This window comes from Cebus imitator, unplaced genomic scaffold, assembly GCF_001604975.1.
Source record: "Cebus imitator isolate Cc_AM_T3 unplaced genomic scaffold, Cebus_imitator-1.0 Scaffold35, whole genome shotgun sequence".
Lineage (NCBI taxonomy): Eukaryota > Metazoa > Chordata > Mammalia > Primates > Cebidae > Cebus > Cebus imitator.
The window spans coordinates 7,232,288-7,250,776 of record NW_016107350.1 but is presented as its reverse complement, the minus strand read 5'-3'; the positions used below and the strand labels follow the sequence as shown (position 1 = coordinate 7,250,776).

The 18,489-nt window shown below is 42.8% G+C and overlaps 2 protein-coding genes across 3 annotated transcripts in view; both read right to left on the bottom strand.

Moving 5' to 3' along the window:
• The window catches only part of MYO10 (myosin X), a 276,172-nt gene that overhangs the window by 164,918 nt on the left and 92,765 nt on the right, over positions 1-18,489 (bottom strand). For both annotated transcript variants that reach the window (XM_017524655.2, XM_037737124.1), the window contains exon 3: positions 785-943. In XM_017524655.2, coding sequence (XP_017380144.1) covers positions 785-943 — 159 coding nt within the window. The remainder of the gene's footprint in view (positions 1-784; positions 944-18,489) is intronic.
• LOC108301529 (NADH dehydrogenase [ubiquinone] 1 beta subcomplex subunit 1) lies at positions 7,234-7,492 on the bottom strand. Its single transcript, XM_017524657.2, has one exon. It carries the CDS (start codon positions 7,485-7,487, stop codon positions 7,311-7,313), a length of 177 nt encoding a protein of 58 aa, XP_017380146.1. The 5' UTR covers positions 7,488-7,492; the 3' UTR covers positions 7,234-7,310.

Here is an 18,489-nt window from a genome sequence, read left to right as displayed (position 1 = left end):
AAACCCCGTCTCTACTAAAACTACAAAAAATCAGCTGGGCATGGTGGCGCGTGCCTGTAATCCCAGCTACTCAGGAGGCTGAGGCAGGAGAATTGCCTGAACCCAGGAGGCGGAGGCTGTGGTGAGCTGAGATTGCGCCATTGCACTCCAGCCTGGGTAACAAGAGCGAAACTCCGTCCCAAAAAAATAAATAAATAAATATCACTTTATAATAGAAGTATAGTCACATTTCATAGAAATTGAGAGAAAAATGTGCATGACCACTTTTTCTGTATTTCTCCATTCAAACTAGCAAACGGGAATCCCACAACTTAGAAAGATGGGTTCCCTCGAATGCTAGTGTCCCTCTAGGGTGGGCTCCCAGAGCCAGAAAAATAACTGAAAATCCACAGAAAGAGAAAAGTCCAGAAAAGGCAGCTTATGCGCAAGTACTCATGTCTACAAGTCAACATTTTCCCTCAGGCAGCCCAACAACTCCATGACGTCTTTCCTTAGCAGAACACTTAGAACTGAACAGTGTATTCACAAGAAGCACGGTCAAACCACCTCGACGTGCAGAAAGCCCTTCAACAGAAAGTAAATGCCCACTAGTAAAATCTAGGCGATAAACTCTAGGAAAACATGATTTATTCACCCAAGTTTCGAATTTGGCAAATCCCTTAAAAACATAGTTTTACTGAGATTAACAAGATTTGTCTAAAGGCAGGAAATACTCTCTGAAAACAAAAACAGGCATTCACTCAAACGTGAGGATCTTTCTGAAGGAATTACAAGTGGAACTTACATATATTTGGTTTCTCTTATACCGCTGGAATAAGTTATACATGATGGAGCCGCCATGGAGCTCTGTCAAGGACGCCATGTCATCCACACCTGCCTCGTTCATGGGGTGCATGACAGTCACCTTCTGGTGGGTAATTGTGCTCTGCTTGTAAGTGAATACCTGAGGGAGGGAGAGGAATTCAGTGATTTAGTTATCAGCAGTATAAGTGATTTTCCACACAAATTTCTCCAACTGACAATACAATCTCAGTATAATTTCAGCAAAAAAGATTCTGAATTGGACAATAAAAAATATATTGCGAAAATCTTTTTTCATTGTCTTTACGTCAGCTATGTATTTCTCTGTGTGTGTGTGTGTGTGTGTGTGTGTGTGTGTGTGTGTGCGCGCGCGCGCACGCGCACACATTTTTTTTTGTTTTGAGGCATGATCTCACTCTGTCACCGAGGCAGAAGTGCAGTGGCATGGTTATAGCTCACTGCAGTCTCCACATCCCAGGCTCAAGTGATCTTCTCACCTCAGCCTCCTAAGTAGCTGGGAGGCGTGCACCACCAGCCACCTAATTTTTGCATTTTTTGTACATACAGGGTTTTGTCATGTTGCCCACGTTGGTCTTGCAATCCATCTGTCTTGGCCTCCCAAAGTGCTGGGATTACAGGCATGAGCCACAAGAGCCCCGATGTCACCTATATATTTCTAAAAGAAGCAATTATTTTGACAATTGCTATAAGATGTTCCTAAAAGATACGGACCATCTTTCGGGAGTCACAGAAACTATAAACTTATAGTTCACGTCTCTGCATTATTTCTCCATTTCATGTAAATCATTAACAATTAAGAAACTTTCTGTAAGTTTTAGAAATTATGTAGGGTATTAATGTTTCATATTGAATCATATGATAATCTCGAAGCTTTATAATAGTTATTCCATTTAAGTGTTAATTTGAGCGCTTTAAATATTATATACATTCATATTTGTTATATAAATAGTCGATACATCTGTTCAAAGACAGGAACACATCATCACAGGAATATTTAGAAAATCTCCTTGGACAATATTCCCTTTCAACCAGGATATATAGCATTTGTTTGATCTCTAGGCAGAACAAATGCATTCTGATTTAAATAAAATTGTTTTTTGTTTGTTTGTTTGGTCAACATCCTATCTTCTTTAAAATTCTCAAAACAGCAATGAGTGCTACAGACATGTTGTAGCATGTACATAAGTTGACTCTGGTACTGCCAGATTGCTGAATTTGTATGGATTTCTAATATCTACTCAGTGCTCTTCATCCTAAGTGATTGGTTCAGGATTAACCACATCACATTAAGCTCCTGTTGACCAAAGCTTGACAAGCTTTACAAACTCAAGCAATAACAAAACCATTTGACTGCGGAGTTCCACTCCATATTTATTCATTCACTCTAGTGGGTAGTTTCTGGATATTTGGATTACCATCCTCCTTTAAGTAAAATAAAAACATCAAGAGGGTTTTTAAAAAAAGCAAGGATGTAAATAACGTGAAAAGTGTTTAGCCTTCAGACACACACACTAGCGTGTGCATGTGTACACACAAAACAATCTTCTGCAATCATGTGTGTGGATCATTTTCATTGGAGAGGCTATTTTTAAATACTGACTGGCTGCCTACATGGCAACAAACGGTCTGTTATTGCAAGAAGAATGACACACTGAGAGACGCAGAAGTACCAATCCAATGGATTTCATACGCTGTGACAAACGGCATGTTTCATTTTTCTAAAGAAAAATTACAACTTCGGCAGTAGCATTTCTGCCACATGAACCACAAGAGTTAGTCAAGCCAGTCCTAAGAAAGTGCTCAAGGCCAAGGCAGGGACCCACCCATCTCTTATAAGGAAAAGCCACTGTCCCCAGCCACTTCCTGGACTCAGACATCCACCAGGACAGGAAACAGTCCTGGTGGCCCCACCTCATGGCAAGGTGGCCAACCAAGCCACATGAGCCCCACAGGGCTGGCAGAGGCCTGGGGCCACCCAGGAAGCAGGATAGAAGTACTTCAGAATAACGAGGTGTTAACGAAGGCACAAGGACATTCAAGGGTGAAGGAATATGTAGTCCCTTTAAGTCATCAACGCCATGGAAGAAAGTTAAGAAACAGAAACTGAGGCCAGAATCAAAGTAGCCTTGGAGCAACCCAGAAATTCCCAGAAATTAAACAGCTAGAACGCCCTGCCCACCCCCAGCACGCCACATCCTCGTGATGCCAATCCAGACACGTTTTCAGAAGAGCTGCAACCAGACAGGTACTTGGGTCTTCCAAAGAAAGTGCCAGCCAGGGTGGGGCAGAAACAGAACTTGCCTACTGGTCAACTCTCAGTCAACCAAGGAGTATTAAAAAGAACCTGTGCCACCTGCCCGCTCCCAGCACGCACCGGAGGGCTCATCTCACTCTGCTGGCTCCAGGCTCCTGCCAGCACAACTCAAGGTCCCCTCCCAGATTTTCTTCCAGGCAAGAAGACGACAGGGCACCGAGGCCAGCACAACCAGCTCCCTGTCACCACCAGGGAGTCCTAAACATGAACACAAACAGCTTCCAACTGTCACTCTAGGTATACTGAGAAATCCAGATTTTGAAGATTTAGAATATTCGAATTTTTACTTGTATTTATATTGATATATATTCTGCTTTCTGGAAAAATCATACATGATACTTAGATACTAGAAAACGCAGACACTAGTTATTTTATATTTTGCATATATGTAATGTGTACATTATACATATTATATATGTGTATGTTACATATATAAAATATCTTATATATTATACATAGATAAAACATGCTATATATTATATTTAGAATTATACATATATACCTATATAAAAAATAATATATACAACATATAAGATGTTTTGTATATGTATATATGTATAATTACATATGTATATATGTATAATATAACTATTGTCTCCCGTAATGATTGTCTTCCTGAGGTCCTGAGAGGGAATGGTTCTAGTTCTCCTGATTTTCCAGCCCTGGAATGGGCATGTATAATGTGCACCTGAAAACAGCAGGAAAGGAAGTCAAATGTAGGAAGTTGGGGAACTTAGGTTTACAGGTAATAGCCGTAGTTTTCAGTGATGGTTTCCAGCTCTGAACTGGTCACTTGGGCTATGTATTGCCTTGCTGTTCCTAGTGCATCAAAAAAGACAATGAAATGTTTACATAGAATGTAAACATTCAGTCATGAGATACACACACACACACACACACACACACACACACCCACCCCTTATATATTTTTTATACATATATATCACATAATGCATATATAAAACATCTTATATATTATATATTATACATATATAAAACATTGCATATATATATAAAGACATCTTATATACATTATACATATATACGTATACAAAACATATATATATGTTTTGAAAAATACAGCAATTAGCTGTAAACCCGAGTTCCCCACCTTCACACATTTGACTTCCTTTCCTCCTGTTTTCAGGAGCACATCACACATGCCCATTCCAGGGCTGGGAGAATCAAGAGAACTAGAACCACACCCTGTCAGAAGACAGGGAAGACAGAATCACGATGGGAGACAATAGTTACATGAATAAAACAGGAGGCTGGGAACAGAAAAAAAGAAACATTATGCCAAGATGTAGGATTGTTGCTGCTCAAAAGAATGATTATGAAAAACAAAAACAATAGATAAAATTGTGGAGGAAAAGCAAGGATAACCATCCATTCACAGGTGGGCTCAAGTCTGTAAAGATCTTACAACATAGTCTGGCATTCAGAAGATGCTAAATAAGTGTCTGATACATTTAGAAATTTAGGGAGAGCCTCTGGAAGAACAGCTAATGGATGCTGGGCTTAAGACATAGGTGACGTGTTGATCTGTGCAGCAAACCACCACGTCGCATGTTCACCTAAGTAACAAATCTGCACATCCTGCGCAGGTACCACTAAACTTAAAAAACAAGTTGAAAAATAAATTAATTTAGTCAAGCAAGTAATTTGTATGGAGAAAAAAATTTAGAAATTTAGAAAATCCGCTCATTCAAGCGAATGTAAAAAATCTTTTGCTGCTGTGTTCTAGGCATTGGGGATTGAGCTTACATTCCAATTCAGGGGAGGGAAATAAAGAACAAATATACACGTAAGTAGATGGTATCACAGGTGGTGATGGATGTTCATGAAACATAATGAAGGTAAGGGTGGACTAAGGAGTATGGCGGGGAGGAGGGTGATAATTACATCAGGCATTCAGGGGCAGCCCGATGGATTAACATTAAAGGACAAACCCTAAGGAGGACAGAAACAGACCCAGCCCCTGCATTCTAGTGTCTTAATACGTTATTGGGTGAATGAACACCTGATTTAATTTGGAAAGATTTCAAAGGATTAATGAGGCCCACAATCTTACTGAAGAATTTCTTAACAGAGATTCTTGAACTATCAAAAGTCACCTCTGTGTGCAACAATTAATAGGGTAATAGTCATGCAAGGTTATACGGTAGGAAAAAAAATTCTAAGTTTAAAGAATGAGATTATTGGCTGGGCACAGTAGCTGATGCCTGTAATCCCAGCACTTTGGGAGGCTGAGGCAGGCAGATTACTTGAGGCTAGGAGTTCGAGAACAACCTGGCCAACATGATGAAATCCCATGTCTACTAAAAACACAAAAATTAGCCGGGTGTGGTGGTGTGGGCCTGTAATACCAGCTACTCAGGAGGCTGAGGCATGAGAATCACTTGAACCCAGGGGCAGAGGTTGTAGTGAGACGAGATGGCACCACTGCACTCCAGCCTGGATTGACAGGGCGAGACTAGAGCTCAAAAAAAAGTGGGGGGAAGGGGGATTATTTTTACAGAACTTTTCCTGAAAGAAACAAGGGCCACAATACAGTAACAAGATGTTTTTCTAGCCGGGTGCAGTGGCTCATGCCAGTAATCCAGCACTTTGGGAGGCCGAGGTGGGTGGACCACAAGGTGAGGAGATCAAGACCATCCTGGCCAACATGGTGAAACCCTGTTTCTACTAAAAAAAATACAAAAATTAGCCAGGTGTGGTGGCAGGTGCTGGTAGTCCCAGCTACTTGGGAGGCTGAGGCAGGGGAACTGCTTGAACCTGGGAGACGGAGGTTGCAGTGAGCCAAGATCGTGCCAGTATGGTGACAGAGCAAGAGACTCGTCACACTCACACACACACACACACACACACACACACACAAGATGTTTTTCTAAAAATCACAAGTTGGAATAAACGAGTTACTTTAATGGGACATAAGCCACGGAAAAGGAGGTAAGGAATGAGCAAAACATGAAGGAATAACAGAAAAGAAATCCACTTGGATAAAATGATGCCTGAGAACAAGCTGTTCTTAGAGCAGGAAGTACAAACCACTGGTCACATGATGAACTGGACTGGCGTGTGGGCAGAACAAAGGAAAATGATCAACACGATGAAAAAAATAACTTGCAGAAGAGGCTTATGCACAGATTTCTTTTATTACAAGTCATTAGGAACCCCCAGTCTTAAAACCTAACTTTTCCAAATGAAGGGAAATTAAAATAAAATAAAGTAAATCCTAATCGATAGATGACATGCAGATTTTCTGAATCGCGGCATCTTCCTCTCACATTAGCTTGGCATTTCGTCTAGAGTAGAGGTTCTCAATCTCCTCCCCACCCCACACTCCCACCACTGCTGGGGACACTTGGCAACACCCGGAAACATTTTTGGTTGTTAGAATTTGGGAGAGGGGAGAAGGGTGCTACCTGGCATTAAACGGGCAGAGGCCAGGAAAGCTGCTAGACACCATTTGTACTACTGAATGCTACCCAAAATGCCGAGAGTGCCAAGGGTGAGAGATCTAGAAATGCCCTGAGATGCCAAATAGCCAGATGTTTACGCAGACACTAGGAAAACATGAGGACAAGAAGCCAATGCCTGTAACTAAAACTTTTTTTTTTTTTTTTTTTTTTTTTTTTGAGACAGAGTCTTACTCTGTCACCCAGGCTGAAGTGCAATGGCGTGATCTCAGCTCGCTGCAACCTCTGCCTCCCGGGTTCAAGAAATTCTCCTGTCTCAGTCTCCGGAGTAGCTGGGACTATAGACACCCACCACCATGCCCAGCTAACTTTCGTATTTTTAGTAGAGATTGGGGTTTCACCATATTAGCCAGGCTGGTCTCAAACGCCTGACCTTGTGATCTGCCCGCCTCAGCCTCCCAAAGTGCTGGGATTACAGGTATGAGCCACTGTGCCCGACTTTTTTTTTTTTTTTTTTTTTTTGAGACAGGGTCTCTGTCAACTAGGCTGGAGTGCAATGGCGTGATCTCTGCTCACCACAACCTCTGCCTCCCAGGCTCAAGCAATTCTCGTGACTCAGCCTTCAGAGTAGCTGGGATTACAGGCAACCGTCACCATGCCCAGCTAATTTTTGACTTTTTTTTTTTCAATAATGACACGTTTTATTTCTCTCAGAACTTTAAAATGTGAACATTGTATATGTCGGCCAGTCTTTACTTCCAGGTATATTCTTCACTGGGTCGCAATTCCCTTTTATATAACACACTCTTGTTCTGGAAGGCAGGTAGCTTTTCATCATTCTTTCTGTCAAAATAACATCCAAGGACAAATCCCACAGGGACAAGAACATGAACCCAGTGGCCCTGCACAATCTGAAGTAAGTTCACCATGATTGCTGCAGGTCCAGTGGCAACAGTGACCGGAGACCAAGGGCAATGGAGCCTAATTTTTGTATTTTTAGTAAAGACAGAGTTTGGTCATGTTGGCCAGGGTGGTCTCAAACTCCTGGCCTCAGGCGATCTGCCCACCTTGGCCTCCTAAAGTGCTGGGATTACATGCATGAGCCATCGCACCTGGCCCAAAACTTTTCATAAAACATAAAAATATCTTTCAAAAACATCCAAAGAAATAACATTGAATAGAGGTAAACCAGAATCAGCATGACAGTATTATGTCTTATTATATTGATTTGTTTTTGTTTGGCCCAAGTTAAGGAGGAGGAGGATTTCTAGGAATTGGAGTCTGCTTACATTTTTGAGATTTTCTAATTGAACTTCATTAATCATGGCCAAACAATATGGGCCACACTATCTCTGTTTTTGAGAGTATTCTTTTGCTCCTTCCTGGTTGGGGATCCCGCACCTCTTCCCACATCTGGGCCACTGTCTTCCTGCTACTCTTCTCCTGGGGTCTCAGCTCAAATGTTTTCCTCGCAGAAGACGCCAATGGTCTTGCCCAGAGGCACCCCTGCCATCCTCCTCCTTATTCTGTCACGTGTGTATCCTCATTGCTCCTTATGACGCATTCTAATCACTTCTCCACTATCCTGTTTACAAGCTATTGCACCCCCACCCTGGAGCCTCTTGGTCAGGATCTTTCACACTTCTGACCACAAGCCACAGTGAGAAATATGTTTTCCCCTGTGAACTACTGTAGTTAAACAGAAGTTTCCTAACACAACACTTAGCATCACAATGTTTGAGGCCTCCACATCTTCTATACCCTATTTCATTTCTTTCTTTCTTTTTTTTTGAGACAGTCTCGCACTGTTACCCTGGCTGGAGAGCAACGGCGCGATCTCTGCCCACCGCAACCTCCACCTCTTGGGTTCAAGCGATTTTCCTCCTTCAGCCTCCCAAGTAGCTGGGATTATAGGCATATGCCACCACTCCTGGCTAACTTTTTGTATTTTTAGTAAAGACTGGGTTTCACTATGTTGGCCAGGCTGGTCTTGAACTCCTGACCTCATGATCCTCCCGTCTCGGCCTCCTAAAGTGTTGGGACTACAATTATGAGCCGCCACACCTGGCTATTTCATTTCTTTTAAATGCCAGCCATGACCCTCTCAGCTGACTTCACACCTCACTACTCCAAGGGCAGGAGTTATGCCCATCTTGTCCCCAGTGCCCAGCCCTGGCAGACTCAAAAAATATTGAAGGAATGGTCCTGCTCTCAAAATGGGTATAATACATACAGAAAGGCAGCGTGGACAGCCAGATGCAGTGCTGTATGCCTGCAATCCTAGCTATTTGGGAGGCTGAGTCATGAGAATCACTTGAACCCAGGAGGCAGAGGTTGCAGTGAGCTGAGATCACGCCATTGCACTCCAGCCTGGACAACACAGTGAGACCCTGTTTCAAAAAATAAAACCAGGCCAGGCACAGTGATTCACACCTGTAATCCCAACACTTTGGGAGGCCAAGGCGGGCAGATCACTTGAGGTCAGGAGTTTGAGACCAGCCTGACCAACATGGTGAAACCCTGTCTCTACTAAAAATATAAAAATTAGCCAGATGTGGTAGCGGGTACCTGTAATCCCAGCTACTCGGGAGGCTGAAGCATGAGAATTGCCTGAACCCAGGGGGCGGAGGTTGCAGTGAACTGAGGTTGCAGTGAGCAGATTTCACCACTGCCTGGGTGACAGAGCGAGACTCAGCTTCAAAAATAAATAAATAATTTTTTTAAAAAAAAGGGTGGAATAAGAGGCAAACATGATTTTACCACTCCAGCCTGGGCGATAGAGCGAGACTCAGTCTTAAAAATAAACAAATTAACAAATAAAACAAAAAAAAGGGTGGAATAAGAGGCAAACATGATTTTACCACTCCAGCCTGGGCGATAGAGCGAGACTCAGTCTTAAAAATAAACAAATTAACAAATAAAACAAAAAAAAGGGTGGAATAAGAGGCAAACATGGCCTTAGGATCATCTCTAGCTGAACTGAACTCTCCTAGATCTATGCCACTTATAACTTAGGGACAACAAACAAGTTTTTCATTTCTCTGGCCCACTACTTTCTCCAACTGTAAAATAAGAACAGTGATCAGAGACAACTCATACAATTACCATGAAAACTAAGGAAAATGATGTAAGTAAAAGTCACAGAGACTGGCTTACAATGAGAACACAATAAAAGGTAGCAGTTCCTGGCCGGGCGCTGTGGCTCATGCCTGTATCCCAGCACTCTGGGAGGCCGAGGCAGGTGGATCACGAGGTCAAGAGATCGAGACCATTCTGGCCAACACAGTGAAACCCTATCTCTACTAAAAATACAAATATGAGCTGGGTGTGGCGGTATGAACCTGTAGTCCAAGCTACTCGGGAGGCGGAGGCAGGAGAATTGCTTGAACCTGGGAGGCGGTGGTTGCAATGAGCCAAGATGGCACCACTGCACCCCAGCCTGGCGACAGAGCGAAAACTCCATCTCAAAAAAAGTAGTAGTTTCTATCAGGAGAACAGAATACAAGCAACAATATAGAACATTCTACGAGGAAGAAAGCAAGAATCCGGCGGGAGGAGCCCAGGCTCTGAGGATGAGAGCGAACACACTCTCCAGAACACCTGCTGTGCAGGGGAGGGAACGAGCAAAGGAAGGCTGAGTGTGACTTCTCCGTGTTTTATGACAGCCTTGCCCTGTAAGCTCTCTGATCAAAAGCCATTTGTCATAGCACTCTCTTCTCCTATTTTAATCCCTCTGCATGCATTTTAATGCCTTTGCTGGCCTTGTTTAGATTTTTCTTGGAATTCCATGTTGTTTCTGGGGATGTCTCTCTTATTTTCCCTCTTTTATTTATTGACTCTTTAATTCATGAATTAAAGTAATGATCAATGACAAAGGTTGTTAATACATCTGCCTCCTGACATGTGGCTGAAATGAGCAATCACGAAAACAAAAGAGAGCTTATGTTCAACTTCACTGCCTCTGTGCTTTCAAAGACTGTGTATGCGCCCTCAAGCTCCATGACTGATTATTTTGTACTGAGTAATGTATACTTTTATGATGTTCCTTTGCAAGCAAGAAGAGTCTAAGAAGAAAATACAACCCATCTAACTGAAAGACTGCCTTGTCCTATTGTTTTTGCTGCCACCTCACAAGACTGGAGAAAGTATTTGGTACCTGAAACATCAAGTACTGGAATCTAATCAAAAGCAAATTTATACACGTCTACTCTGCTAATGTGCAGGGGGAAAAATGGCAATAGTGCCCTGTTTTCAGCTCAAACTTGTCAGAGATTTGGCACTCTAATTACTATGGCCTAGGGGTTAACTTTTATTTTATTTATTTTTTTTTTGAGACAGAGTCTCACTGTCATCCAGACTGGAATGCAGTGGCACAGTCTCTACTCACTGCAACCTCCTCCACCTCCTGGGTTCAAGCAATTCTCCTGGCTTAGCCTCATGAATAGCTAGGATTACAGGCATGCACCGCCATGCCTGGGTAAGTTTTACATTTTTAGTAGAGACGGGGTTTTGCCATGATGCCCAGGCTGGACTCAAACTCCCGTAATCAAGTGATCCACCTGCCTCGGCCTCCATCCACCTGCCTTGGCCTCCCAAAGTGCTGGGATTATAGGAGTGAGTCACTGCACCTGGCCAATGTTATCTCTGAATAACAGTTATATACATAACTGTTCTGTTACTTTGTTAGATAACTAAGTATAGATAACACCAAGATTGTTATTTTCTTTTTTCAAAGACTCAAACTAGTTTGTGAAATTAAGTCCTTTAAACTGTCATCAGGTTTTCAATGCCCAGTGTATCCTTTGGATGCAAAAACAAAATAAGAGGGCCAAGCAGAGGGTTTATTAAGTGCCAGCTGCATGCATCAGATGTTGCTAATATTACCTCATTTGGTCCTCAGAAGGGGAGGTAATACTGATGCTCATTTTTAAAAGGATGAATTCACAGAGGACCCGAGAAATTAAGAAACTTATCCAACAGCACACAGCACAAGGAGAGTTCAATTTCTTGGTATCATGGGAAAGCATGCGTGGTAGAGTCAGACTTTACAGGGTCACCTGTTCAGAGATGACCTTTTGAATTCCAGCTCCGCCACTTGCTTACTGGCTAGGAGTCCCTGGGCACAATCCTCAGCCTAAACTGATTTTCAGATGTACATGGTGAAGGCATAACTATCTCTGCGGCGGAGATGCTGAGGCTTAGACTAGTGAGGGAGCACACACCTCACCCCTGCCCGGCCCTAACCAGTTAGTTACCAACTGCTGCTACTATCCAGTTAGTCCTCGACGTTGCTGGGCTGCCCCTCTTTTAAACTGACAAGAAGGATGCGGTGTGATGACATCATGAAGATGAGGGCAAAGAGGTCGCCGAGGGTGGACATCCTGGGAATGGAGTCAAAACCAAAGAATGTGTAACCCCAGCACTTTGGGAAACCGAGGTCAGCATTTTGGATCACCTGAGGTCAGGTGTTCCAGACCAGCCTGGTCAACACGGCGAAAACCCCGTCTCTACTAAATATACAAAATCAGCCAAGTGTGGTAGCAGATGCCTATAATCTCAGCTACTCTGGAGGCTGAGGCAGGAGAATCACTTGAACCCGAGAGGCAGAGGCTGCAGTGAGCCAAGATTGCACCACTGAACTCCAGCCTGGGCAACAAGAGCGAAACTCCATCTAAAAAAAAAGAATAAATCTCACTGCAAGATGCAATTCAACAGAAATTCCACAGGAAAGCAATCTTCTGAATCCTCTCTAGGTGTGATCACCACAAACACGGCTGTCCCCAAAACGGAAGGTTTCTTCCTGCTGTCACTTATACAAATAGCACACCCCCAAAGGTATCAGGGATGTCGCGCACAACATCCTACAGCCGCCAGCAGACCAGTCACTGAGCGGTAACTCCTAACCATCCAGCTCCAACCTTTCTGAGAATGCCGCAGGGCTGCAGACAGGCCGACAGGATGCGTCCGAGAAGTCAAACACCCAGGGGCTAGTGTGACAGCTGCACATCTGCCGGTAGAGATGCTAGGATCACAGGTGTTCCCCACAGGTGCTCCTGGCTTTGTAGGTGTTTTTAATACTTTTCTGTGACTCTTTCTCTATTTTCCAAAGCTTGTATACACTTCTAGGGTTAAAAATGAAATCAGTCCAATCAAAATCGCTATCAATGAATGTATCTGGATAAATATGAGGCTTAATAAATTTTTATAAAATGAGCATTGTAGAACAGCTTTCAAAAAAACAACAAAGACAAAACAAAAAAAAAAATCTACCCCAAGAGTCACCAGCTCTTAGAAGAAAAAAAGGGCTTCTTCTCTAATCCACTTTTTTTTTTTAAACGGAGTCTTGTTCTTTCGTCAGGCTGGAGTGCAATGGTGCAATCTTAGCTCTCTGTAACCTCTGCCTCCTGGGTCCAAGTGATTCTCCTGCCTCAGCCTCCTGAGTAGCTGGGACTACAGGCGCACACCACCACACCCAGGTAATTTTTGTATTTTTAGTAGAGACAGGGTTTTACCATGATCTCAATCTTGTGACCTTGTGATCTGCCTGCTTCGGAGAAAACACAGTATCCAGAAGATAACAAGACACAACCAATCAGAACATGAAATAATTACCTCCTCACACTTTTCCTGTCCACCAACCCCATCCCCGCTGCTAAGGAAGCCTGTAGAAATATCAAGAAAACACTATTTGAATTAATGGAAGGCTTAGGGAAAGGCAGAAGGCCAGAAAGAAGAAAAAATTTTTTAAAAGTAGGTTATGAATTAAAGAGGGCAAAGGTCTTTTTTAAAAAAAAGCCACTTTTGATAACAAAAAAATTCATACCATGCTCTGAGATCGTTTTCCCAGTATGTGGATCATGATCAAAATAAGTTCATTAGTTCCCTCTACTCCTCCCAAATATGTCAACAAGAAGTTGCTGTTTCTTTGTAAATGGCTATGAAAGCAAAGGATGTAAAAGCCCAGCACATCTTGTACTGGAAATCTGCTCTGAATATCTAAGAGCCAGAAGATCTGAGGGTCAGGGAAACTGATGGGAATCAGGCTGAAACCTCCTAAGCGCAAAGGTCAGGAGAGAGAGGGGCATGCTTTTGTCTGTGTCCTTATCCCTGCCTGACTTCTCATCCCTCTCCCAGAAGGAATGTTTGGAGATGCTTTCTTTCCGGTGATATCCTTATAGTCTTATCTCTTCAAATTTGCATTTTAGAAAGCCATAGAATCAAAACACAGTGGAAGGACAAAGGCGCTCTGGCACTCTTTCACCAGATACCAAACAGCCACTATTCCTATGAGAGAACAGCTCCTCCTCCTCTGTTACAGACAAAACACTAACACTGTAACTCCCATTCCTGCGTCCATTACGACACACCTCCAGTGGTTTGCATCTTCATCTATCAACCCCACCTCATTGTCTGTACTCCAAGGTCAAAGATAATGAAGAAGGCAACACCAAAAACTCAATGACTACACAGTGCCCAAGAAGACGGGCAGAGGGAAACAGATAAAAAATATGATGATGAACAGGCACCCAGCGGTATGCAGCCCCCACCTTGTGGACAGCTGCAAACTGGAAAAAGCTGCATCACACTCAGAGCAGTCATGTCTTTCAGAGACTTGGGGATTTGTATTGGGACTTTGTAAAACTTAAAATTGTTTCTTGCTCTCAATAGTTATATTTATGCCTTTTAAAAGTATATGAGTTAATTCATGGCTGGTGAGAATGTAAAATGGTGCAGACGCTTTGAAGGGCTAAAGGCAGTTACCGTATGATCCAGTAATTCCACTCCTAGATATACACCCAAGAAATATAAAAATGTATGTCCACACAAAAAAGCTACCGTGAATGCTCATACCAGCATTTTTCCTATTAGCCACAAGTGGAAACAACCCAAATGTTCTTCAACAGATGAACAGGTAAACAGAATGGAATATTACTTGGCAATAAAAATGCTGTACCGATGAACCTTGTAAATGCGCTACGTGAAAGAGTCCGGACACAAAAGGCTGAATATTATTATATGTTTCCATGTATGTACATGCCCAGAATAAGCAAATTCAAAGAGATAGAAATTAGATTCGTGGTTGCCAGGGGTTAGGAGGAGGGTTATAGGAACTGGCTGCTAGCGGGTATAGGGAATTCTTTTGGGGTGATGAAAATGTTCTAAGATTGAGAGTGGTAATGATGGCACAACTCTGTTAAGGTACTAAAAAAGTTGCTGAATGGTACATTTTGGGTAAATTCTATGGTGTGTGGGTTACATCTCAATAAAGCTGTTATTTTTTTTTAAATACACATAAGTTAGGCACATAGCACAGAACCCAACGAATGCACGGTGTTTGATATGTGCTGGAATCTTTCCCTCATTGGCAAACTGTGCCCACCTCAAATACAGGCATACCTCGTTTAATTCATAGGCACCGCATGTTCTCACAAATCGAGGGTCTGTGGCAACCCTGCGCGAGTCTACTGCTGCTGTTTTTCCAACAGCAAGTGCTCACTGTACATCTGTGTCACGTCTTGGTAATTCTCACAATAATTCAAACTTTTCCATTCTTATTAGATTTGATCTTTGATGCTCTTACTGTGATTGTTTAGGGGCATCACAAGCCACGCCCATCCAAGACAATGAGTCTAACTAATGTTGTGTGCGTTCTGACTGCTCCACCAACCAACTGTTCCCGTCAGTCTTCCAACCCTCAACAATATTGATATTGGCCCAATTAATAACCCCACAATGCCTCTGGATGTTTAAGTAAAAGGAATGGTCATATATCTCTCACTTTAAACCAAAAGCTACAAACGATGCAGCTGAGTGAGGGAGGCATGGTCACAGCCAAGGCGAGCTGGAAGCCGGGCCTCCTGAGCCAAATGGCCAAGTTGCAAAGGTAAAATTCTTGAAGGTAAATTTATTGAAGGAAATTAAAAGTACTACTACAGTGAACCATGAATGAAAAGAAGGTAAACCAGTCTTGCTGCTGATATGGAAAACGTCTGAGTGGTCTGGATAGATGATCAAACCAGCCACAACATTCCCCTAAGCCAAAGCCTCATCCAGAACAGGCCCTCACTCTCTTCAATTCTATCAAGGCTGAGAAGTCAGGAAGCTGCAGAAGAGAAGTCTGAAGGAAGAAGAGATTAGCTTATGAGATTTAAGAAAAGATGCCGTCTCCACAACACAAAAGAGCAAGGGGAGGCCGGGTTCAGTGGCCTGTAATCCCAGCACTTTGGGAGGCCAAGGTGGGCAGATCACGAGGTCAAGAGATCAAGACCATCCTGGCCAACATGGTGAAACCCCATCTTTTACTAAGAATACAAAAATTAGCTGGGCGTGGTGGCGCATGCCTAGTCCCAGCTACTCAGGAGCCTGACGCAGGAAAATTGCCTGAACCCAGAGGGCAGAGGTCGCAGCGACCTGAGGGCGCGTCACTACACTCCAGCCCAGGCGACAGAGCGAGGCTGTCTCAAAAAAAAAGAAAAGAAAAGAAACAGGACATATTGATGAAGAAGCTGCAGCAAGTTATCCAGAAGGTCGAAATAAGATCTTGACGAAGGTGGCTACACTAAAAAGATATTCGATGTGGACAAAACAGCCTTCTGATAGAGAGAGAGAGAAAGAGAGAGAATTACAAAAGTTCCTTTTTAAAGTTCCTTTCTTGTTAAAGAATAAGTGTGCTAATAACTTTGTTAAGCCCTATCCTATGTCGCTGTTAAACGTGACAAGCTTACAGGCACGTAGTACTACGTCCTTGTACTTTAACCACGATCTCTGTGCTGGACATGCTCAGAGGCATGTCCCAGCTCTCCACTGCTCTTACCTGTTTAGGAAAGTTTTAAATTATTAGCCAATAGTTTAAATTGTAAGGTCTGGCTCCAGCCAACAGAGATCAGACACAGCAGTAAGGAAGACCCAAATGTGTAGGGACAAATTTGTGTGTTTTCCTTTATTCGTTGTACTCTCGTGGCAAGATGGCTAGTAAAGGTACCCTTCCTGTAGTCCAGGATGTAAAAATTGCGTTGCTAAAAGATCCTCTGTCTCAGTGCTGATTTTTCTTTGCAGCACCAAACATCTATTTCCCAGAGAGAGAGACAGAGAGAGACAGAGAGAGAGAGAGAGAGAGAGAGAGAGAGAGAGAAGAGCTTAAGCATACGTGTCCTGCGAAATCCTTTGCATGACATGTCACTAGTAAGACATGATCCTTTCCATCCTCAGAAGCCCTTGTGGAAAATACTATAGTCCTGGCACTTACAACTACCAGAAACAGACTGCAACAGGCACACTGTCCACCAAACCAAACACATGAATGCACACGTGTCTTCACAGTGGGTGTTATAACTGCCAAGAAAACACAACAAAAAAATAGGCTGCAAGCCCATATTTAAAATGACTAGTTCCTACAAATAAAGTTAAAACAAATACACAAGAATAAAAAAGAGATTCAACATAGGGGAGTTATCTTTGTTTAAAAGTTTTTTAAAGGCCGGGTGTGGTGGCTCACACCTGTAATCCCAGCACTTTGGGAGGCCGAGGCACGCAGATCATGAGGTCAGGAGATCAAGACCATTCTGGCCAGGGTGAAACCTCGTCTCTACTAAAATACAAAAAATAGCCAGGCATGGTGGCACACGCCTGTAGTCCCAGCTACTCAGGGGGCTGAGGCAGGGGAATCGCTTCAATCTGGGAGACGGAGGTTGCAGTGAGCTGAGATCCTGCCACTGCACTCCAGCCTGGCGAAACAGCAAGACTCCGTTTCAAAAAAAAAAAAAAAAAAAGTTTTTTTAAAAGAGATTTCGAATGTTTAGAAGCTGTTTACATAACCCTGAAGAGAGACTCAGAAACAGTTGTCATTCAGAAACAATGCACATTTTCAAAGGAATCCATTTAGAAGTCATTCAGGTCTTTTCACAGTGTGTTAGAAGAACTGAGATATTAAGGACAATTATTTTGTGAGGTGATCTACGCTCCTTAAAATTTCTACAGAAGGTCAGAACTTATTACTAAAAACACAAACAACTGTGTGAAGCAGGCTAAAACCCCAATAGTCAGAAGGATTTTCCAGATTTTTAGAAAAATGGCTTAAAATGTCTTTAAGTTAATCCTGACACCAAAATTTATCTCTTTGAACTTAATACCCTTTTTATTATGCATGAGCAAGCATGAAATGGCAAAGCTGGAGATTAATGTTCATTTGAAAACTTTAAATTTTTACCATTTCGCTGAAGGAAGATGACAGTTACTTTCCATGAGTGCCAGAGACCATCACAATGTGGCAGCCTTTGTGGTCTGAGACACTAATAACTAATTCAGGCTCTCCGTCAACAAAGCAGAGTTCTATCTGAACTTTTAACAATGGAAGCTGACTTGTTTGCAAACTGTTTTTCATTAATAAGTTTTTTCGTAAGTGTGTCTAATAATAAAGCTCATGATCTCTTTGTCCTGGCTTCATTATTTGGGACTCTGGAGGGCTCGAGGGCTCGGAGTTTTTCTGAACACATTAGCTTATGTTCCAAACACCCAGGCACAGCCATAATATTTCCTGCTGAGATTAACAATACCTGATAACTAAAGAAAGAGGACTCAATCACAGAAGGCATGACACTGGACTCCGGGGTGGGGGGTTTGGGAGGCTGGAGGCGTTTCTACCTAACAGGCAGAAAAGCAGGTGGCACGGATACTCTTGGTTTCATAGCAGAAAGTAAAACTTTAGAAAGTAGCATCTTATTGAGACCATCCTGGCCAACATGGTGAAACCCTGTCTCTACTAAAAGTGCCAAAAATTTGCCAGGCGTAGTGGCAGGCACCTGTAATCCCAGCACTCGGGAGGCTGAGACAGGATAATGCTTGAATCCGGCAGGCAGAGGCTGCAGTGAGCCGAGATCATGCCATTACACTCCAGCCTGGGCAACAAGAGGGAAATTACATCTTCCCCAAAAA